General features: G+C 43.4%; 3 protein-coding genes across 5 annotated transcripts; 2 read left to right on the top strand and 1 right to left on the bottom strand.

Annotated features, from left to right (window-relative positions):
• Window positions 1–135: 135 nt before the first annotated feature.
• Window positions 136–3,043, top strand: hsd3b1 (hydroxy-delta-5-steroid dehydrogenase, 3 beta- and steroid delta-isomerase 1). The gene is made up of 3 exons (XM_068734330.1): window positions 136–476; window positions 1,295–1,459; window positions 1,787–3,043. The coding sequence occupies exons 1-3, from the start codon at window positions 326–328 to the stop codon at window positions 2,593–2,595; spliced, it is 1,125 nt and encodes a 374-aa protein (XP_068590431.1). The 5' UTR covers window positions 136–325; the 3' UTR covers window positions 2,596–3,043.
• Window positions 3,044–3,930: 887 nt separating this feature from the next.
• On the top strand, window positions 3,931–11,320 carry pla1a (phospholipase A1 member A). 2 transcript variants are annotated; one of them, XM_068737321.1, is made up of 11 exons: window positions 3,931–4,338; window positions 4,856–5,081; window positions 5,263–5,440; window positions 5,957–6,065; window positions 6,647–6,748; window positions 8,317–8,409; window positions 9,184–9,348; window positions 9,546–9,635; window positions 9,909–10,014; window positions 10,567–10,719; window positions 10,959–11,320. In XM_068737321.1, exons 1-11 carry the CDS (start codon window positions 4,260–4,262, stop codon window positions 11,047–11,049), a joined length of 1,392 nt encoding a protein of 463 aa, XP_068593422.1. In that variant the 5' UTR covers window positions 3,931–4,259; the 3' UTR covers window positions 11,050–11,320. The 2 variants fall into 2 exon arrangements, with proteins under 2 accessions (XP_068593422.1, XP_068593413.1); XM_068737312.1 differs by having other exon boundaries at window positions 9,166–9,348.
• Window positions 11,321–12,161: 841 nt separating this feature from the next.
• On the bottom strand, window positions 12,162–19,773 carry popdc2 (popeye domain containing 2). 2 transcript variants are annotated; one of them, XM_068737340.1, is made up of 4 exons: window positions 18,984–19,773; window positions 15,253–15,361; window positions 14,297–14,711; window positions 12,162–13,103 (listed from the first exon to the last, which is right to left on the bottom strand). In XM_068737340.1, the coding sequence occupies exons 1-4, from the start codon at window positions 19,475–19,477 to the stop codon at window positions 13,021–13,023; spliced, it is 1,101 nt and encodes a 366-aa protein (XP_068593441.1). In that variant the 5' UTR covers window positions 19,478–19,773; the 3' UTR covers window positions 12,162–13,020. The 2 variants fall into 2 exon arrangements, with proteins under 2 accessions (XP_068593441.1, XP_068593433.1); XM_068737332.1 differs by having other exon boundaries at window positions 13,014–13,103; window positions 14,156–14,711.
• Between the last annotated feature and the right edge of the window lie 858 nt (window positions 19,774–20,631).

Below are 20,631 nucleotides of genomic sequence, written 5' to 3'. Positions count from 1 at the left end.
ATAAAACATTCCAGCCCCCAATATTCTTTTTTTTCTATCTCTAAAAAGCATCACAGAGCTGCAGCTGAGCCCTTCCCCCTTTTTTCACACTGCCTTGAGGCAAATAATTCGTTTTTTTTCTGGTAAACTTCCTGGGTTAAAATAGTGAACGGGCTGAAGCTGAGAGGACAGAAGCAGCCGTCGTTCTCCGACAAACAGAACCCAAAACATCCACCAACACAAAGGTTTTCTTTATTTTTTGTCTTTTGAGAAGCATCTTCAAGAGGTCCATTGGAAGATACGTTCTTTTGTTTTGGTTCTCATCTAAAGAGAGAATTAACCTGCGATGTCTCTGAGAGGTGAAGTGTGTGTGGTGACGGGAGCCGGTGGATTCCTGGGGAAGAGGCTGGTGAGGCTGCTGCTGGAGGAAGAGCAAGCGGCTGAGATCCGCCTGCTGGACAAACAAGTAGAGCCACAACTTCTAGAGTCTCTGGAGGGTAAAAATCTGTCTTTTTCATTTTGTGTTTGCTGATATTTTACTCACAATATATATAGAAACAGATCAAGCTGAACAATTTTGAATGCAAGTAACTCTTTCTTTCTTTTAAGATGTTCAACTTTTATGAAAAGAAGCGCAGCTTCTCTAATTTAATCAACATTGATAGTCATGTATAAATATGAATGTAGCATTTATTCTTAATATTATGAGGCAGTAGGGGAAACTAACACTGATAAAATGGGAACACTTTGTAATACTAGTAGTTTTTTTATTTAAAATTAATTTAATCAAATATATATATATATATATATATATATATATATATATATATATATATATATATATATATATATATATATTTTATATACTTATTTTACAAAGATTTAACCCTTAAAAGAATTATCTCTGATGTGCTTCAGAGGACCAACATGTTAATGGAGTAATGAAAACATATAAAATAAAATAAAAATAAAAAATGGCACAAACTGATGGAAAATTGTAAAAAGTACAATTTTGATGTCAGTTTTAATGAGTTTCAATGGGGACATTTTTGTCCTTTAGGGTCTTGGTTGGTCTTTGTATTTGGGTTAAAGTTTATAATAAAATTATTAAAGGAGCTGAAGAAAAGAACCTCACACCCTTGACAAAAAGTATGCAATATGTTAACAAAGTAAAAAATTATTGAAAAAAATTGAAAAGCCAAACATTTCCCTAGTGATGCATAAGGGTTAAGGATAAAAGACACGTGAAAATACTGTATAAGAAAACCAAATGACCAAGTGTTGTATTGAGTTTCTTGTTGGTTTACTGCGTCAGACTGTCGAGGCGACACACAGTTGCGTGTTTTCGAGGGCGACATCAGAGACGGAGAATTCCTGAGGAAAAGCTGTCGAGGAGCATCGATCGTCTTCCACATCGCATCCATCATCGACGTCAAGGACTCAGTGGAGTACAGCGAGATACACGGCGTCAACGTCAGAGGTTAGCCCGTCGCTTCAATGCACTGAAAGGTGAAGCAGAATGCTTCTGATTGCTTTCACTTCAAGTGACTTTATTCCTTCAATTAACATTCCAAATGGCTTTCATTGCTTTAATTGACACTTTAGCCGCTGTTACACTTCAAACAACTACTTTTTCATTGATTACACTTCAAGGAAGACTTCAACTGCTTTAAGTGCTTACACTTCAAGTGCTTTCATTGCTTACTTTGACACTTCAGCTGCTTTCACAGCTCATATTTCAACGGGAATAGTGATTAGGATCTCTTTTAACTCATATAAACTCTATAGCATCTTCCTATATTTGCAGGAACGCAGCTGCTTCTGGAGGCTTGTATCCAAGAGAACGTGGTGTCCTTCATCTACACCAGCACCATTGAGGTGATGGGACCAAACCCGAGAGGGGAACCCATCATCAACGGCAGCGAGGACACAGTGTACGAGTGCGCTCTGAAGTTCGCCTACAGCAAGACCAAAAAGGAGGCTGAGCGGAGGACCCTGCAGGCCCACGGCGAGGTGCTCCAGAACGGAGGCCGACTGGCCACGTGCGCCCTCAGACCGATGTACATCTACGGGGAGGGCTGCCGCTTCCTGCTGGGCCACATGGGCGACGGGATCCGAAATAAAGACGTTCTGTTTCGCATGTCTCAGCCGGAAGCCCGGGTGAATCCCGTGTATGTGGGCAACGTGGCCTCGGGCCACCTCCAAGCGGCACGCAGCCTCAAAGATCCGCAAAAAAGAAACGCCATCGGAGGAAAGTTTTACTTCATTTCCGACGACACGCCGCTTGTGAGCTACTCGGACTTCAACCACGTGGTGATGGCGCCTCTGGGCTTCAACATTCAGGAGAAGCTCATGTATCCGCTGTGGCTCCTCTACACGGTCTGCTTCCTCATGGAGATGCTGTGCGCGATGGTCCGGCCTTTGGTGCGCGTCGTCCCGCCGCTGAACCGACAGCTCGTCACCATGTTGAACACGCCGTTCAGCTTCTCCTATCAGAGGGCCAAGAGGGACCTGGGATACGCCCCCAGACACACCTGGGAGGAGTCACGCCGACGCACCACCGAGTGGCTCGCGTCAGAGCTGCCGAAGGAGAGGGGCAGAATAAGAGCCAAATAATTCGTGAAAAGTCGTTTATACATTATCGGCTTGTGTTTGCTTGTGTTTTAAATCAGTGGATGAGACGCTTTTCCTGCGGCGACAGTAAGAAGAACGTTTTAGTGGAAGTGTAGGTGGAGCACACAGCCAAAAACATCTTTAGAGGCACCATTTACTCATTTTATGCTGTTGTAGCATCTTTCTAATTATTCTAATAAGTTCAACACATGTTCTTGTTGTTTTGTTTGTCTGATACTACCACTAGGAGTCACCATATTCCTACACCTAAGAGGTTTATGTGAGGATAAAGCGTTCACTTTTTCTACCATTTAGGGTTAACATTATAAGCAATGTTCAAAAACCATTTCACGTCTTGTATCGTTGACTCATGTCAATGTCACCTGTTGTCCCTTCACTGTATGGCAATATGTTGTGTGCACTATTAAAGTTCATGGTGAGAAAAATGTCATTTATTCTTGATTTATATTTTCAACAACTCATTTAACTTTAAGGGAAACTTGCATAATTTTTCTTTGAAGTTGGAAGCAAACAGACTTTTGGAACGGTAAACTTCGACCGGCGGATCATGCAATTGGTCATGTGCGGGGGTGAGTGAAAGAGTGAATGAGTGAGTGAGTGAATGAGTGTGCATCTCTGAGTGTAGTGGCCGCTTGTGATAGCTCAGCTGAGTGCATCGCCGACCCCCCCGGCTGCTACTCTGCATCCACAGCATCACGGTGTGTTTGGTAAACAGCTAACGGAGCTGTCAGTGCACACGCTGCTGAGTTCCTCTATGCAACTCTGCCGCCGCTTTGCCGGCAGTTTGGTGAAAAACATTTTTGTATTTGGCAAGATTGTGCGACGTGTCTTATAGGACATCTCCGTGCCGATTGGCTGCAAACATCGCCGCTTGTTTTTGAGTTTGAATGAAGGTCGGTTGAAGACACGCGTGGCGGAGATCTGCGTTCTACTTAGTGCACATTTCTAATTCCAGATTATTGTTTTCATCTGAGCTCTTAATTACTATGAAGACTTAAAACTTACCCGTGACCCATTTTCCTTGGGAAGGATTACATCTTTTGTTGAGTAATTACTACCTTAAAACGAGAGGCGACATCCAATCAAATCGACTCTTTATTCACAAGAACAATTTGGAGATAATTCAGCAGGAAAATTCCACTCAGATTGTTGATTACGTAAAAGTGGAAAGTGGAACAGTCAATCAGCTAATGATTGATTTCCCTCAGACACAACAGGATGACCCCCCCACACACACACACACACACACACACACACACACAAACCAGTGGGCAGCCGGGCCAGAGTCCAGCATTACTAACAAACATCCATTGAACACAAATGAGGTCATGGCTTCACTGCCAGGCAAAGAGCTTCAACCACTTGTCGGTTCAGTACAAACCAAGCAAATGAAATGAGCGAAAAGGACGTTCCTGTGTGAAAGTGGAACGTTTTCAGTCTTTCGGACTGTTCTATAGACTTCTGCTTTGCCTTCCACCTAAAGCCGGAGAGGTTGTTCCAGAGTTGTGACACCGCACAGAGCCGGGGATTTTCTCAAGCCAAAAACGTTGATCTCCATCCGCCAATCTGGGGCCGAACGGAGCGGCTGAGCAACCGTTAAGCACCAACTAAATCTCCCCACTCTGCTGCTCTCCCCATTCACACCTATGGCTGCAGAGAGAATGCCTCTGGAACACAAAGCGAGCCTCCTCTGTGTGCTGACCGTCTTCACCTCCCTGGTGGTGGGTAAGTGAAGGAGACTCTGCATCCCCCCTTTCTGGGCTATTTCTTGAAACATAAGTGCCAAGAAAAGGATTGAGCTTTGTAAAACTGAAATATAATGTACTGCAAAATGTTGTGTGTACCGCATAGTACGCATTGTACATTTTTATTTATACTTGGTTTACATTTTCATTAATTCATTTAACTTTAAAGGACACTTTGCCGTAGATCATTTTTCTTTGAATTTGGAAGCAAGCAGACGTTTGAGTAAACTTCAAGTGATCAAACAGTGATACTCTGAAGAATAAATACCAGAGTCATAAATAAGAATACCTGATAATCTCATTAGACTTAATATATGTGTAATTAAATGTGTTTTTTATGGGGGAAGAGTTTGCAGATTATCCCTTTAAATAACATGTTGGTCTGTCGTGATCTGGTGTTTTTTATCACCTGTTATTTTTATGTTTTACTGTTTGCTGTGATGATGTGACACGAGACCAACACCGCAGTGTGTCGTCATGTGCTTCTCATGGAGCAGGTGTGGAGGAGAGGCAGCGCGGCGACGAGTGCGCCGACCTCAACAACACCACCTGGCAGGAGTACCGGCAGCGGAGGGTCAAGCTGCAGGTCCAGTACCTGCTGCTGACGAGGGGGAACGCGGACTGTGCTCAGGCGTTCACCCACGAGTCTCTCACGGAGACACAGCAGCAGCCGTCCTACTTCAACGTGTCCCGCCCGACTAAGGTCATCGTCCACGGGTACAGGTGAGGAGAGGACCCTTAAAAAACCTCAATGAACCTCTGACTGTGAGCACTCGGGCATTACAAGAACTTTAGAAATAATTGATATTTGGTTTAAATATATATTAAAAACTCTCCACCTCTGCCTCCATGCGGCCTTCATCCTCCCCCTCCTCCTCCTCCTCCTCCCACTCCTCCCCCGCAGGGCGATCGGCAGTAAGCCGTCCTGGGTGACCCAGCTGGCCCGCGCCCTGCTGAGGGCTCAGGACGTGAACGTGGTGATGGTGGACTGGGTCTACGGCGCCTCCTTCGCCTACAACCTGGTGGTGGAGAACTACAAGGAGGTGGCCGTGCAAATCTCGGTGCTCATCAACCAGCTGGAGGTGAGAGAAGTATTAATAATCTAACCATAGACTGTATATAAGAAGTGGACGTAGTCGTAGTGACGTCACTCATTGGTTTGCCGATTTTCGCTGACACCATCTTGGAATACGGCCATGTTAGTTTTTTTCCCAACCAGTGAACAGGAAGTGACCATATCTGGACTGAGGAGGAATGACGTAGAGACGCCGTATACGTCTCTGGTAGAGACCTGTCAATCACCGTGTAGCCCCGCCCCCTAAATCATCCCCTGCTTTATGGTCTGTTTGACTCTAAATGGAGCATAATGTACTAAATGAACATCATGCTGTATTGAAGAAGACTGTAAACTAGAGATTGAGACCATAAACTCATGTTTACAATGTTTACTGAGGGAATAAATCAAGAGAGAAGTGGAGTCATTTTAGACTAGACTTCTATACAACCAGAGGAGTCGCCCCCTGGTGGACACTAGAGAGAATGCAAGTTTAAGACGTAAAGCGTAAAACATAAACGACTGGAACTGTCTTGTCCAACAGCAACATGGATGCACACTGGAGTCCTTCCACTTCATTGGGATCAGTCTGGGGGCCCACGTCGCTGGCTTCGTGGGGACTCTGTTTGAGGGGAAGATAGGACGGATCACAGGTGAGTCCGGACCTCCTCCGTGTGACACGTCGCTGCTTTTATGACAGACTTTTTGCAGAAAAAGAATAATCTAGATGCTGCAATTGAAAGTCTTGATGGCTAGATCTTAGTCCGGCTCCACCTCACATTAAAGAACAGAATCCTCCTTTATAAGACAAATAACAAAACCATGAGAACAGATGAAATGGGGGAAATAATGGTGCCAGCTGCTGTTATTCTGCTGCCAGACAGTGAAGTCTCTCACACGGAGCCTCAGTGAGACATTGGGACGATAAGCCGGGCTCTTCAAAGAGACAACGGCACTTTGATAAGAGCCTCTCTGGAGCTGTGTGGAGACACCCGTCCCCTCTGAGCAGCAGCCGACACAAAGCACCACTGTCCTCTGGTCTGTTTAGTCTGAGTGAGGAGTTAGAACCTGAGCGCAGATTAAAAGGAGAATGTTTACTTTCTCTTGCTGCTGTCGTGCATCCTGAGGCTTCTGTTCTACACATGTTCATGTCCTCGACTGAATCACAAACACAGAAACCATGAAGAAAACCAGATCTTTATATTACAACATTAAAGCTACTGCTTGTCCTCAGGTCTCGACCCCGCTGGACCGATGTTTAAAGGAGCCGACATCTTCGACCGGCTCGACTCCTCCGACGCTCAGTTTGTCGACGCCATCCACACAGACTCCGACTGTGAGCCGCTTTAAACACACACAAAGACAAAGAAAATGAGTCAGCAATGAAGACAATGCTGACTCATTGTCTTCATTCATGTCGAGTGTTTACAACAGAAATATACCAACACACACCTTACTGAGGCACTAAAAGAAGTCCTGTCAACACATGTTGTCACGGAGGGAACTCTTGATGAGGACTCGGACGCAGGTGTTAAGGTTCAACTGACGATCTTTTATTTTCAACAAAAAGGCTCAGGGAAATCCCTGGAAACAAAACCTCTTTTAGCGAGGCAGGAAAACAAACTTACAAAGCAGAACTAAAAACTCAGATTTAACTCAAAGAGCAGTAAAGTTAAAACGGCAAAAGCCAAACCAAAAATCACTTCGCAAGGAAGGTATAATACTACAAATAAAAAGGCTCTGATTCAACTCAAAGAGCTGGATGATCAAAATGGCAAAATGCAAAACAAGGTCGCTCTTACAGAAGAAACTAGAAACAAGAAACGAGAAACAAGTAACAAGAACGGGATAGACAATACTCAGGCTTGGACTTGCTGATATCATAAGGCGGGTGTGCAAGGCAACAGGACATGACACACTGGCACAGGACAAGGGGAGACGCAGACTATAAGTACACATGAGGGAAGTGGGGGAACAGGTGGAGACAATCAGGAATCAGGGAAGACAATCAGACTGGTGACACATGAGGAAGGGCAAGGAACCTGAAACGAGAGGAGAGTTAATTTCCAAAATAAAACAGGAAGTCACAAAACAAACGTGGAGACAGGACAAAAACCCAACTTGACATATAGGTGTGACACATGTTTGAGATAGATATGATATATGATATATATATATATATATATATATATATATATATATATATATATATATATATATATATATATGTTATAACTTTTTAAAGAAGAATAAACACAGAGTTCCTCTTTCAAATATAAAGTTTAATTCATAAAAGATAAAAGACAACATGAGGTAAATAAGATATAATTAGCCTTTATTTATTATTATCCCAGAGGACAAAAATAAATACAGATAAATAAAGTTAAAAACTATATATATATAAGAATATAAGTAAAAATAGAAACTGTACAGGAGCGAATGACCATAAAATATGAGGTAATAACAGTGTTTACCTGTATGAATAGAGAAAAATAACAAGAATACTGTAAATAATGTCAATAAAACTCCATTATACAGTAATGTATTCAGTATAAGGTGAATGATAACATATAACATGATGTATAATTGAATACAGTCTGAGTATAGTACACATAATGAATAAGGAAAACTATAGTATGATGTATAACATAATACAGACTTCTTTGACCGTTAGCTTACGGATGCTAACGTTAGCAAACATCAGATAAAAATGGTCGACTTTGACTCTTCTCTGCTCGTGTTTTGTTGTTATCGTGTCACAGTGAAACAAGAAGAAGCTGACTTCAGTATTAAACGTGTTTGTTGTTTCACAGGTGTGTGTGTGTGTGTGTGTGTGTGTGTGTGTGTGTGTGTGTGTGTGTGTACAGAGTCAAACAGCATTAACGAGGTCTTCCTCTGCTTCAGATTTTGGGATTTCCATCCCTGTGGGTCATGTGGACTTCTTCCTGAACGGAGGGAAGGACCAGACCGGATGTGCTCGCTCCAGGTTCACCTCAAGTAAGTTCAGCAACTAACAGCAGTGGTGGAGAGTACTTTTACTCTAGTGCTGTACTTCAGTACAGTTCTAAGGTATGCCTTCCATTTTCTGCTACGTCATACTTCTACTCCACCACCATCTTCACACAAGAATGCATCAATAATTATAATCCAGTAGCATAACCTGAACGGGCCTTGGTGCTGAAAGAGTACTTTCACTTTTGGTATTCTAAGTATTTGTGGATGTTAAGTAATATTTTCAATGCGGGACTTTTATTTGTAACAGTATTTCTACACTGTGGTATTGCTCCATGAGTACTTCTTCTTCTGCTGATGAACAAAAAGAGTAAAAAAAGAGCAACAGAGAAGTTGTGTTTGTTGTTAAGTTCTGCAAAAGAAATGCTGTAAAAAAAAGCTGAAGTGTAGCTTTCTTTTTCTTCAAGAAGTTCAAATAAAATAATTGGTAAATAAAACAAAAAAAATAAAATAAAATAAAAAAAACAATACAATAAAAGAATGATAAAAAAATTATAATTTAATAAAATGTAATACAATTTAATAATATATATACAAAATAATATTAAAAATAAACATAAAAATAAAAACAATAAAATTAAATAAAATTAAATTAAATAAATACTTACAAAATGAAAACAACATGTGTAAATGGATTGAACCCAGTTGTACACATTTAAATAACTCTATAACTATACATAACTATAATTGTATTACTGCCTCCAGACATCTAGCTCCCTTAGTGTCCCTGTTTGTTGTCAGTTCTGGTCTACTTCCCAGTGTACGGTTATGTGATATGCGACCACATGAGGGCGCTGCACGTCTACATGAGCGCGCTCAACGGCTCGTGCCCGTTGGTGGGGATCCCGTGCTCCAGCTACGAGGACTTCCTGAAGGGACGCTGTTTGGACTGCGACGTCTTCAAGGGGACATGTCCCACCATAGGTGAGAGAGTCCTGTATTCTGGTGTTGTCTGCTTCGTTCATATTGATTTAGTATTAACTGATGTTCATGTCAAATATGTTATTACATTAGAACAAACTCATTTAAAGAGATGTCACAGACATGTTGAAGACGTGTGTGTGTGTGTGTGTGTGTGTGTGTGTGTGTGTGTGTGTGTGTGTGTGTGTGTGTGTTCTCAGGTCTATCTCTGAACAGCGGGATAGTCGTCTCTCCAGTTCCCAAAGAGCAGAAGCTGTTTCTCCTCACCACTTCTTCAGCGCCGTTCTGCTGTGAGAGTCCTTCAACTTCTACTGCTGATCAATGAAACAGTTTTGATGAAGTTTTAGCTAAAAATCAAAGTTCAAAATCCTTATAATGTGTTGTGATGATAGTTATGAAGCGTTATGGGGCGCTTTTAACCACGATTGAGCAGCTTATAACGCATCATAAGAGTGTTTCTGATGCGTTAGGGGCGTCATAGAAGGTGTGACCAGGAGTTTGTATAAGGTGTAGACATGTGGTCGGTAGACGCAGGTCAGCACTAAACACACGTCTCCCCTCAGCTCATCACTTGCTGCTGCAGCTGGAGGTTTCTCCTCTGGACAAGAGCGCGGAGGTGGAGGTGACGCTGACGACCGAGAACCTGCGAACAGAGCGGAGACTCCGGCTGTAGGTCCACGCCTGTGACACCACAACTTTATCCAACTTTTTATTTTATTTATTCATTTTATTTTATTTTATTTATTTTTAATTCTTATACTTTTTATTTTATTTATTTTACTTATTTTAATTCTTATACTTTTGTATTTTTTTTGGCTTTGTATTTTGTGTGTTTTATCTCTTTTTGGCAAATTCATTATTCATGGTACTGAATAAAGTCAATGGTATTTGTGTTTTTAACACATTTGTGATACTTAAAAAACAACATTATCTGTGAGAAAACACATGTTGTTGTATTGGAACTAATCATTTTTTAAGTGGCCAGGGTAAAAAACAGGATCATTTAATATTCCATAATAATATTATAACACCATGAAAGGAACCAATCTGCATAATGAGTTATTTCCCCTTTGATCCTTTAAGTACATTTTGCAGATAAAAAAGAACAGAACTTTGAGTTGATGATTAATTCTAAAGAGAATAACTGTCCACCGTGATGAATATTGATTATTATGTGTGTGTGTGTGTGTGTGTGTGTGTGTGTGTGTGTGTGTGCTGCAGTCAGACGGACACGGCGGTGTACAGGACGGTGTTGTCTCACCCTGTCCCTCTGTGTGAGATCGGCTCCATCAGGCTGAAGAACACCGGTCTGTTCTACAGACAGGCAGACGTCCACGTCAAGTCCGTCTGCCTGTCAGAGTTCCCGTCTCTCAGGTACGACCTGAAACCAGACCTGGACTCACTCAGTCTGTCTGTCTGCTAGATGTCTATGTGATTCCTGCATGTCTCTCTCTCTCTCTCTCTCTCTCTCTCTCTCTCTCTCTCTCTCTCTCCCTTCATGTCTCCGTCTCTTAAAAAGAGTTATCTTTAAAATCTAGATAAACACTGATTTGTATTCTAATAGACGTAGAAGTTCACCGTTTGAGTTTCATGGAATCGTATTCCTGTTTCAGGCGGGAGGTGCCGCTGTGTGTGAACAACATCCACGTCAGACGAAGAGCTCCGTGGTCACATGACTTTGTCCAGGTGTGTGGTTTCTCCTGAAGACCTGAGATCTCCTCCAAAGACCCCGGAGGTGAAGACACCCAACAGGAAGTCAGTCTCACCTTTGAACCACCTTGTCTCACGATCACAGAGCCAAAGAAATGCATCACTCTAACTGACGACATGCAGTCAAACTTTAATATGTAGTTACATCTACTGATCTCCATCATCTGGATCTATTCTACTCTTTTATTTCTAATTTTTTTGTTATTCAAGTTTGTCTCTTAGCTTCCTGCTGCTCTGAGAAGTGAAATAAAAATAAATAACCTGGTGACTGCTTCTCTCTGTTGATGTTGGAGGTTAAAGGTACTGTGAGGAACTTTAAACTGGTCCTGAACCATGTCTCAGTGTAGTCCTGATCCTCTATATGAACCAGACTCAGTTTAGTCCTGGTCCTCTATCAGACCTCCATCAGTACAGAGACCATCAGAGAGAAGATGGTCTGTTTCTATAGAGTTATTCTTGATGATGTCATCGGAGCCACCGGGTCAGATTCTGGTGAAACCAGATGAACTCATGCAGGTTCACCAGAAACTCCTTCAGCTCAAACTCCAGCAGAGACCTGGTCCACCATGGACAGACCCAGATCCTCCAGCAGAGACCTGGTCCACCGTGGACAGATCCAGATCCTCCAGCAGAGACCTGGTCCACCGTGGACAGACCCACATCCGGCTTCACCTGCAGTCTTGGACCTGCAGTCGGAGCTCCGGAGGGAGGAGGAGAGCTCAGCTCCCGGCAGCAGCAGCGTCTCCTCCTCCTCCTCCTCCTCCTCCTCCTCCAGGAGCAGAGCTTCTCCTCTCTGCTGGAGACCCAGGACGTACTGCTGGACCCGCTGGAGGGAAGGGAGGCCACGGGAGAACCAGAACCAGGACTGAGAGGAACAGACTGTCAGACCCTGCTGCAGTAGAATGAGAGGGTTTTCTAAAGGGACTCTGGTGCTCAGAGACACTACAGCTTTAGTCCACAGGGACCAACAGAACCAACAGAACCAACACTACATGAAGGTCACAGTCACTGGAAGAATATTTTGCGTATTATTCTGCAGTCAAATCAGCTCTCAGGAGGAGATGAATCGTGACTCTATAAACTGACAGAAGTAAACAAACAACATGTTCACTGCACACAAAGAGCTTTATGGAGAAATCTTGGCCCCATGAAAATACTTCTTAAAAACCTCTCGTCTTTAGTCCCTTCTCTGTATTTTGCAATTCAATAACAGGACAAATAATGCAATTCACAGTTTACACGTGTGCATGAAATACTCGACTAGTCACAAACATTTAAAAAACGAGGTCTACAGGCATCGCCTACATCGACGAAGATGAAGCAAGAGGTTGAAGTCACGGTGCGTTCAGATAAATAAAATAAATATGAAAGTGAAATGAAGAAAATCAAAACTGTTCACGTGTCTGGAAAGATCTCGAGAAGTTCTAAAATATGTTCCGTCGTTCTGTCGGTCAGATCCGTAAAATGTGTCGTACGTTACTTATTAGTTAAATCAATGCTCTAATATGTGGAAAACAAAATCATAGAAACATCAAATAGAAATGAGATGAAAATGTATCTGTTTCAACATCACTGAATCCATTTTTATCACATAAAATAATAATATTTCAGGTCGTCTCTCTGTCCTCAGTGTTGCGGTTCCATTTCAGTAGATTTTAATTCATATCTAATTTAATTTATTAAACGTTTATCTGCAAGTGATCGGACAGATGTTTGCCTCTGAAACACACAATGCAAATTATGGATTTTTGTAGATGTAAAAATATCTAGATGTTTCACTTGTGGTTGAATTAGTGCGTCGGGTTCTGAGAGACTTTAAGTCTCGACGAGAAAATAACTAAAAGTCCCTCTTTGTGCTCGGGACTGATGATGATGAGGAGCGAGGAGGAGGAGGAGGAGACGGCGTCATGTGACACGTGTCATGTGACACGCTGGTACTTCCTCGCTGTAGACGGTGGACTGTCCTCACAGTTTGGGAGTGTCGGTGGGAGCCAGAGGCGCTCTGCCCCGCTGGAATCGAGGCGGTCGATCCCCGTCGCCATCACTTCCTGCAGGGTCGACACGGAATCATCATCATCATCATCATCATCATCATCATCATCACCACCACACTGACATCCTGACAACGTGACAGATTATGGAAACATACTGTTTCTCCTCCACAGAGACACTTCATGAAGCCAACAGTGGACCAAACCAGCTGTGATGGATCCAAACAACAGTCTCTTCAAAATAAACTTCTGTCTTCACAGGAACTTTGTTATGTTGAGGCAACGTAACTATTTAGTTCGGTTCAGGAAAAGATGGTGGTTTGGGTTCAAATAAATACTGAAGTTCAGAAGTATAGTTCACGATGTTTTCCTAAACATAATGAGTAGTTTCCTGTGAAGACTGCAGTTTACTTTGAAAAGACTTTATGCATAAACTGACGGGTGTTGCTGGACTTTAAAGGTTGTTGTTATTAAAAAGCTTCTGGATTCATGTTCTGCAGATTGTATAAACGTGAGGCTGTCAGATGATCGTCTGGACTGAAGCCGTGTTTGCACCAGGTTCTGTGTTCTGTTTGACCCGCTGCTTCACAGCCGCCCTTCAACCAAAACCCGACTCTGACTCTTCGTCGGTTATGAAATGTGATCCCGGCCTGTGATTGGCCGAGAGCTGCTTTAGGGATGGGGGGGCGACAAATAAACAGACATGTTGCCAAAGGGGGAGAACAGTTTTTTTTTACATCCCCTAAATTTCCAATCTCTAATCCTCATCTGACCAGAACACAGCTGCTGTTAGGAGCTACCACACACACACACACACACACACACACACACACACACACACACACACACACACAGGACATTTACTCAAGTTCTTGACGTTAATACAAACTCCATTTTCTGCTACTTTCTACATGTACTCCACTACATCTCAGAGGTACATATTGTACTTTTTACTGTACTACATCTCAGAGGTAAATGTAATTGCGTTAAAAATGAAATTACATTTAACAAGTACTTCAATAAATGCATTCTCCGTAGTGTCTCACTATGAAGCCGGGTTAGTAAGAACTGTGCCCCCCCCATGCCCGCTGCCCAGGTGAGGTACTTACATGTATCCTAAATGGTGACCCCGTGTGTTAGCTGCAGCACTGTGCCCCTCTACCTCAAATAATCCCTCTCACTGCCATAATCCGTTAAGGAGCCCGCCACATCAGTGAAGTCCTCCAGGACCAGGCTGGTGGAGTCCTCACCGGTGGGCAGATCGGGGTCTGACACCCAGGGGTGCTGATCGCGCTCATGCTGGGGGTCCTGGGGTTCCTCCAGGAAGGGGGTCCTCGGTCCCTGCAGGGGCTGAAACTGGTAGGCCGGCGCCGGGTCTTCGCCCTGCAGGTGCTCCTTGCCGAGGCCGCCGTCGCTGCCGCTGCCGCCCTCGCTGCCCTGCGAGGAGGGCGCCAGCACGTGGTAGAGGCTGGGCAGGCGAATGTCCAACAGCACGCCGTTCTTGATGTAGAGCTTGTTGTTGAGGTTGTAGAGCTTCTCGGCGATGTCGTAGCCCAGCATGACGGAGAAGACGCGGGCGATGTAGCGGTCCTTCGAAATCGCCAAATACAGGCGCCGCCGACGCCACGAGATGTAGCGGGAGTCTTCCTCTGCTGTCATGGTCACCTGGGGAGTATGAGTGAAACACCTGAGTACAATCAGCTGGTTAGCTTAGCTTAGCATGAAGAATGAAAGCAGCTAGCTTGGTTCTCTCCAAAGTAAAAATCGGCCTTCATGTATAAACTCTAATTAACAAACAGCCCTCTGTTACACCTGTAGGCCAGACTCACTGTTGGAGGGTTCATTCATGTTGTTCTGAAAGAAACCTTGAAATGCATTTGAAGGACGATTTTGCCGTTGCCATCTTGGATCACGGTAAGCCCCGCCCCTAAAGCATCCCCTGCTTTATGGTCTGTCTGACTCTAAATGTTCCATAATGTACTAAATGAACATCATGCTGTATTGAAGAAGACTGTAAACTAGAGATTGAGACCATAAACTCATGTTTACAATGTTTACTGAGGGAATAAATCAAGAGAGAAGTAGAGTCATTTTAGACTAGACTTCTATACAACCAGAGGAGTCGCCCCCTGCTGGACACTAGAGAGAATGCAGCTTTAACACACTTCCACATTTCACTGCCACACTGACATGAAACCGTTTGTACCTGGAACTTTCCCTCCTCGTTTGGTCTGAGAGACTCCCACTCTGGAGAGTCGAGGAACTGGTGGCGGTGGATGTAATGCAGAAACTGTCCCTCCAACGATACATTGAGCCTAAAAGAGAGAGAGAGAGAGAGAGAGAGAGAGAGAGAGAGAGAGAGAGACAGAGAGAGAAGGACACAAGATTTAAAAAGAGAGGCAGGGATTAAGAAGTGATAATGACAGTTGGAGGTCACTGTGTGAGTGAATGTTAGCATGAATATGTCACCAGTGCAGACGTGGACAACCTGAAGACTATCGAGTTACTTAAACTCTTAAACCCCACCTGCCCACTGACGGGTTAAAGTTTAGTGTTTTATAGTCATCAAAGAACAAAGTGTGCCACTTTTGCTCAATTCTGTGTCACTGGAAAACATACTGGAGCATTTTGATGACTGTAAAACCTTTTAACCGTCTATTATTAAAAACATTGTTTAGAATCAGAATCTGGTTATTTGCCAACAAAGGTTTCACTACAAGGAATTAGTTTTGGTGTTTCGGTGCAAAACATGATCACAGTAAAAGAAAAGCCAATCAAAAATACAAGTGAGTACAACAATGTAAGAGACAAATATAGAATAGAAGAAAATTACAATAAAAATGTGACACAATAAACACATTTCTGAAAGCTGTATGAAAGAAAATTATAATGAAAATATAAAAAGTACTTTTACTTTGATACTTCTGTGCTTTTACATTTAAAGGAGTATTTTTAGTCCATGGTATTTCTACTTGTACCACCGCTGGTACATGAAACACCTTCCAGATGAATCTAAAATACCACATGTCTTCTTCTGCCAGGATTCTTTCAGAAATCACAGTTGAATCGGGACATTCCTCCCTCAGAGGGAAGCTTTATTTTAACAGAGAATAACTTCCGCAGGGTGAGATAATCCAGCACACTAAACATCAAGCCTTCATTGCGTTACGTCTAAAGTTTCTGTTTTATCCTCATTCCAGTGTGACTTGAATCAGAGCTGCTTCATGTCAATCACCTGACAACTACTGAAAGAAATGGAAGTTATTCTGTTAAAAGCTCCTTCTTTGTTACAGCAGCTACATGTAAAGTAAGGCTGCTTACAACGGATAAGACAATTACTTTTAATAAGAAGTAGTCCCTATAAACCAGTGGTGGAAGACGTACTTTGATGTTTTAGTAAAAGTAGCTAATCTACCGTCTATAAATACTCTCCTACAACTTAATCGCATGCATTGAAAAGTAAAAGTACAAAAGTATTAGCATCAAAATATACTTAAAGTACCAAAAGTAAAAGGATTAATTAATCACAAAGACCTTTTTCATAATAATGCATGTTATAATATTATATTAAAGTTATTGATGCATAAAATTGTATTTATTTATGCAGCATAGTTCTGGATATCTTGTGATACCCCCCCCCCCCATCCTTTAATGTGCTTTAATGCATATTTAAATCTGGTCAAAGTACTATTGCCTCCACGCGGCTCTCAACGCGGTGAAGGCTGAGCCGAAGGCTAGCAGCCAACAGCTAATAGCTAGCAGCTAGCAGCTAGCAGCTAACAGCTATCAGCTAACAGCTAGCAGCTAGCAGCTAACAGATAGAGGGGGAACATGCGGTTGCTACGCTTCGCGACAACTCCATCTCACGGAATGGCGTTATCAGTTGTAACCGCCGTATGAGCGCAGTGCAGCGCGGCGGCGATTAGCTAGCTAGGTGGGGCGCGATCACGTGCACCTAAAAAAAAAGCACGCTAGCCGGCCCGGCTATGTCAACAAAGCACAGAGAAGCTCTGATTACAACACACACAGAGGGGGAGTGACGTCCTCTTCAGGCAGACATTACTACAGTATATCTTTATACAGATAATAGCTGTTTGCTGCTACATTAATGCTCGGACTGTCGTATAAAGAACCTTAAACTAAAAAACGGATGTTGATTTCATATCGGCTGTGCTAATCTTTAAATCTGAATAAAATCAAGAAGACGGATGAGCGTCATTATTAGCCTTGTTTTAAATTTGGCTCGTACGCGCCGAGCTGTCAGTGGCGTGGCCAACGTTTAATCTGAGGTGATGAATTTAAGAGGAGCGTCCAGAAGCACAAAGATATCGTTTAACCAGCTGGCAGAGTGCAGAGAGGGCCGGCACAGCGGTGAGTCACGGACAGAAATACTCTGTTTACAACATTTCGCTTGTGTTCGGCTGCAGCACCGTGAACTCTAAAGCAGCTCCACTTTGAGGATGTTTGGACGAAGAGGATACGTTTCCTGTGACGGGAGTCCGAGATAGAAATCCAGATCTGCAGGGGTCAGTTTCTTAAAAACAGTATGTGAGAGGTGGAATTCAAAACAACGAATACTACATTATGTATCTGTGGTGCATCTTTTCTTTTAGCCTGAATTTCAGTGACACTAAAACCTGCAAGTGTCCAAAGAATGTGAAAGTAAGAAAGAACTTCCTTTGGGTAAGAAGTTTAAATACAAAACAAAATAACATGAGTACCTGTACCATTCAGTAAAATACTGCAGTTTTGATATTCATGCCACTTCATGAAGCTTTTAGAATTCAGTTTTTGATAAGAGTGTCTTAAGAGAGTATTTCCATTTACTGCTAACTTCAACTTTTCAGAGGGAAATATTATACTTTTTGCTGACTTCATTTATCCGACAGCTTTAGTTGGATTAGGACTTTAAATACAAGATGATCTTATTAATAGATGCATGAAGAAAACTGTCAATTTGTTATAACTTTACTATCTTACACATCTATAATACTCAAATTATATGAATCAGGAGCGACTTATAGATTGTGTTTTGCTGATGGTTTATCTCGTCGCCTTGCTGAGGTGATGTAGAAGTGTACCGTGTGTGTGTGCCGGTACACTGTGACATCACTGTTGGGTGTGGCACTTTGATTTAAAGCATGCTATGATCCATGTTTTTTTATGTATTATTTAATTAAATGACTACGTGTCATGTGACATGAGTCGACGAACCCACAGATGAATTTTACCGAGATCTGCAGATCCCGCTCGGCTTTCTTTATGCAGCGTTTTTTTTAGCGTCTTTCAGCTCGTTGTTTTTGGTTCACTCAGCATCATTTCCAGCCGCAGCGGGCCGCTTTAAAAACCAACTGCTCGCCACCAAACAGCAGACAGACACAGCGAGAGACTGACCGGTGAACGTAGTGGAGCGTTTAGCGGCTAAAGAGCTGGTGGAGACCAAACACAGAGCTAAAAGAGAGAGACTACCGGGCCAACGTTCATCTAGAGGCCTTAAACTTAACCACAAGAATAATCAGTTGTTGCAGGTTTAACAAACTTGTAATGAAGTGTTTGTACATTGAGGTTAGGGCTGTCAACTGTGACATCATGTTAATAATATACATATGATAATATCGTGTAAATAATCCAGCGCCTCTTAAATCCTTCTATATATACTGTTATGGTTACAGACTCTATCTGCGTATTTTAAGTGTAATTAATTTGCCAAAAAAGAGACAAAACACACAATAAACAAAGTAAAGGTTCCCCCAATTTTTCTAGCGATATCGCAATAATATTGCAATGTATTTTGTCCTTGATGACGGTGTAGTAGAAATCTGAGATGTTGAAGTATCGCAACTTTCACTCCTGTGTGTCGTGGTGTTGTGTAGCCAGCTGTGTGGTGGTTTGCATTGTGTAGCACAGGTGTGCAGATGTCGCACACGCTCTCCCCACCTCCCAGACAGCAGGAAGGAGAGCTTGTCGATTGCCGTCTTGCCCTCCACGGCGTACGTCTCCCCCGCCTTCAGCTCCACCACCTTGTTCTCGAAGGCGCTCGCGATCTGCTTGAACACCTGGACGGGCACGCCCAGCGGCAGGTACACCGCCTGGTAGAGGGAGGTCAGCTCCTCGCTGCGCACGCCCTCCTGGTGCAGCCGGCAGACCAGGTGGCAGATCTGGGCCAGGCAGGCCAGCACCAGCAGCAGGTTCCAGGTGAGGACGTCCAGGCCGCACACGGTCATCCAGCCCCACAGGGCCAGGCAGGTGTGGGCGGGAACCAGGAAGCCGAAGATGAAGAGGCACCCGTAGGCGCCGCTGCCGCCCATGTAGCCCAGGATCAGCATGGTGTTGCCCAGATGGTAGACGGCTCCCTCCGTGTTGTTGCTCCAGCCGTCGCAGAGAGGCGGAAAGAACAAGCTGTCCAGCAGAGTCGAGTTGTCTGCGCTCATGTTTGTCTTCAAATGGACCCAAAAAACAAATACGTCTTTATCCAATAAACTCTGGGTGATATCTCAACAATAAACAAGCTGATGCTGACAGAAGAATGTCAGAAGTGAATGTTTGTTCCCTTGGAAAATCCTTCAGCGTGGAGAAGTTCTCACGGCTCTATTAGACAGCTGGAATGGGTCTCTTCTTCTTCTTCTTCTCTCATTATGCGTCCCCCTCCTCTCCCTCTCTCTCTCTTTCTGAGTCTTCCTGTCGCCTCTCTTGTAGCTTTTCTCTGTCTGTTTCTCTTCTCGCCCACCGGCCTGCACTAGTGGAGCCAACAGCTGGAGGAGAAGGGGATAAGGGAGGGGTGGGCGTTGATAGAGCCCTAGAAGGATAACCATGTTTGGAATTGAAACCCAAGGAGGAGAGAGCGGCGGACAGAAAGCAGGCCTGCTACTTAACATAACAGAGAGAGAGAGAGAGAGAGAGAGAGAGAGAGAGAGAGAGAGGGGGGGGGGGGGGCAGGAAGCGAGAGGGAGGACAGGGACTATAACAAATATCTATGAGTGTCACTCACATTTTTTAAAAAAAGAGTCTCCCTTCCTTCATGAAAAAGCTTTGGGAGTCCAGTTTAGCCTCAGGAGACACTCGGCCGGTGCATATTTAGAGACTCTGAAATGAGCAGGTCAGATTTCAGGTATAACCCCCCCCCCCCACACACACACACACACACACACACACACACACACACACACACACACATATATCTGGCTCTCCCCTGCTCCGGTTTATTTTTTATTAGAGCGAAACAATAAACAGACAAGTAGTTCTAGTAAATTAAGAAGAATGACGGCCTCTGCTAGACGCCAACGAGTCTGTTATCTATTCTACACAAACAAGAAGCTGTGTTCTGTCCGTAGGGTTTGAAGTTGGCAGATTTAAGAATTAAAGTTACAGTGAGGAACTTTTACCTGGTTCTGAACCAGTCTCAGTGTAGTCCTGGTCCTCTATCAGACCTCCATCAGTACAGAGACCATCAGAGAGAAGATGGTCTGTTTCTATACAGTTATTCTTGATGATGTCATCGGAGCCACCGGGTCGGATTCTGGTGAAACCAGATGAACTCATGCAGGTTCACCAGAACCTCCTTCAGCTCAGACTCCAGAAGAGACCC

The sequence above is a fragment of the Cebidichthys violaceus genome, unplaced genomic scaffold (assembly GCF_023349555.1).
Source record: "Cebidichthys violaceus isolate CVI_PGR_0920_01 unplaced genomic scaffold, fCebVio1.0.p SCAF_11, whole genome shotgun sequence".
In the NCBI taxonomy this organism is placed as follows: Eukaryota; Metazoa; Chordata; class Actinopteri; order Perciformes; family Stichaeidae; genus Cebidichthys; species Cebidichthys violaceus.
This window is presented reverse-complemented; position numbering and strand designations above follow the sequence as displayed.